General features: G+C 51.6%; 1 protein-coding gene across 1 annotated transcript; it reads right to left on the reverse strand.

Moving 5' to 3' along the window:
* Positions 1-265: 265 nt before the first annotated feature.
* On the reverse strand, positions 266-832 carry LOC109763054 (CASP-like protein 1U3). Its single transcript, XM_040393281.1, has one exon. It carries the CDS (start codon positions 830-832, stop codon positions 266-268), a length of 567 nt encoding a protein of 188 aa, XP_040249215.1.
* Between the last annotated feature and the right edge of the window lie 418 nt (positions 833-1,250).

Genomic DNA, 1,250 nt, shown 5'->3' on the forward strand with positions numbered 1-1,250 from the left:
AAACTTGCACACATCAATTTTCGTATTCGCAATCTAGTCCCTCCGTTCCAAAATAAGTGTCTCAACTTTGTACTAGCTCTAACTCTAGTACAAAATCGTACTAAGGTTGAGAGACTTATTTTTGGACGGAGGGAGTATTTTGGAAAGACGTACAAACAATAAATGTTCTTGACAAGAAACTAGTAGTACTTTTATTAAGTTCATCACTTCAACTTTCCAATCAAACAAGTTTCTGCCAAGTTGGATGCTCTACAGAGATGATGAGCTAATGGTGGCAATGGCAGCCACGCCCACAACCAGGTCCTGACTTGTGTTCATCTCCGTCCAAAGAAACCGAAATGGGCACATCCTTGATGTACAGCGACGCCGACAAGGCGAAGGCCGCCGCAATCGAGATAGCTCCGGACGCGCGGACCCGCCAGCAGAATGCTTCGGCCGTCTCGCAGACGCCGGGGCACCTGCCGCCGCAGGAGCCGAAGTCGACCACAGCGAACGACAGCGCTGACGACGAGTAGAGGAGCACCTGCACGGCCGTGTCCACGAGCTCGGCCAGCGACTTGGCTGCCTTGGCCTCCTGCTTCCTGCCGCCGTGCACCGTGGTCAGGTACACCGCCACCGCCTGCAGAGCTGCGGATATCACGTTGGCGGCCACGGAATACCTGAAGGAGTTGTAGTCGCTGTAGGAGACCTTGCTCAGGGCAGCGGGGCTCCCGGCGTCGGCGGGCTGGGTGGCCGAGGCCATCGTGACCGCGGACACCACCGACAGCGCCACCGTGGCGATGCGGAGAATGAGGCTGGCCGCCTTCAACCCGCCGGACTTGTCACGAGCCATGGGAAGGAGTTGTTGTTCAGGCTTGAGACTTCAGACCAATGTACAAACATGCAGGAGCAGGACAGTATAACCATAGAAACAGCTCTACGCCTCTACCTAAGAGTCACTTGTTTTGTAAATCATTTTGCCAATGATACAAGAGATGATGGTAGTTAGACTATTTAATACGTATATTAGTGCAATGACGAGAGAACTGAGCTGTTGGTCAGACGGGGTGGTTGCACTTGCACCCTCTTCCCAACCAGTACTCCCTTTTTCGCCAAATATAATGCGTGATTGGCTTTGCATGATTTTTGATGTACGAATTTGACCACTAATATATACTCATTCCAAAAGTGCGTCCTCGGTTCCTGCACTTCAACTTTAACCATAAATTCAACCAGCGAGACCGACTACGGCGGGAACAAAAATTATACCG

Source organism: Aegilops tauschii, chromosome 6 (assembly GCF_002575655.3).
Source record: "Aegilops tauschii subsp. strangulata cultivar AL8/78 chromosome 6, Aet v6.0, whole genome shotgun sequence".
Lineage (NCBI taxonomy): Eukaryota > Viridiplantae > Streptophyta > Magnoliopsida > Poales > Poaceae > Aegilops > Aegilops tauschii.

Bases quoted from the DNA above. Each gene is read 5' to 3' on its own strand.
- LOC109763054 (XM_040393281.1), bottom strand. From the start codon at position 832: ATGGCTCGTGACAAGTCCGGCGGGTTGAAGGCGGCCAGCCTCATTCTC.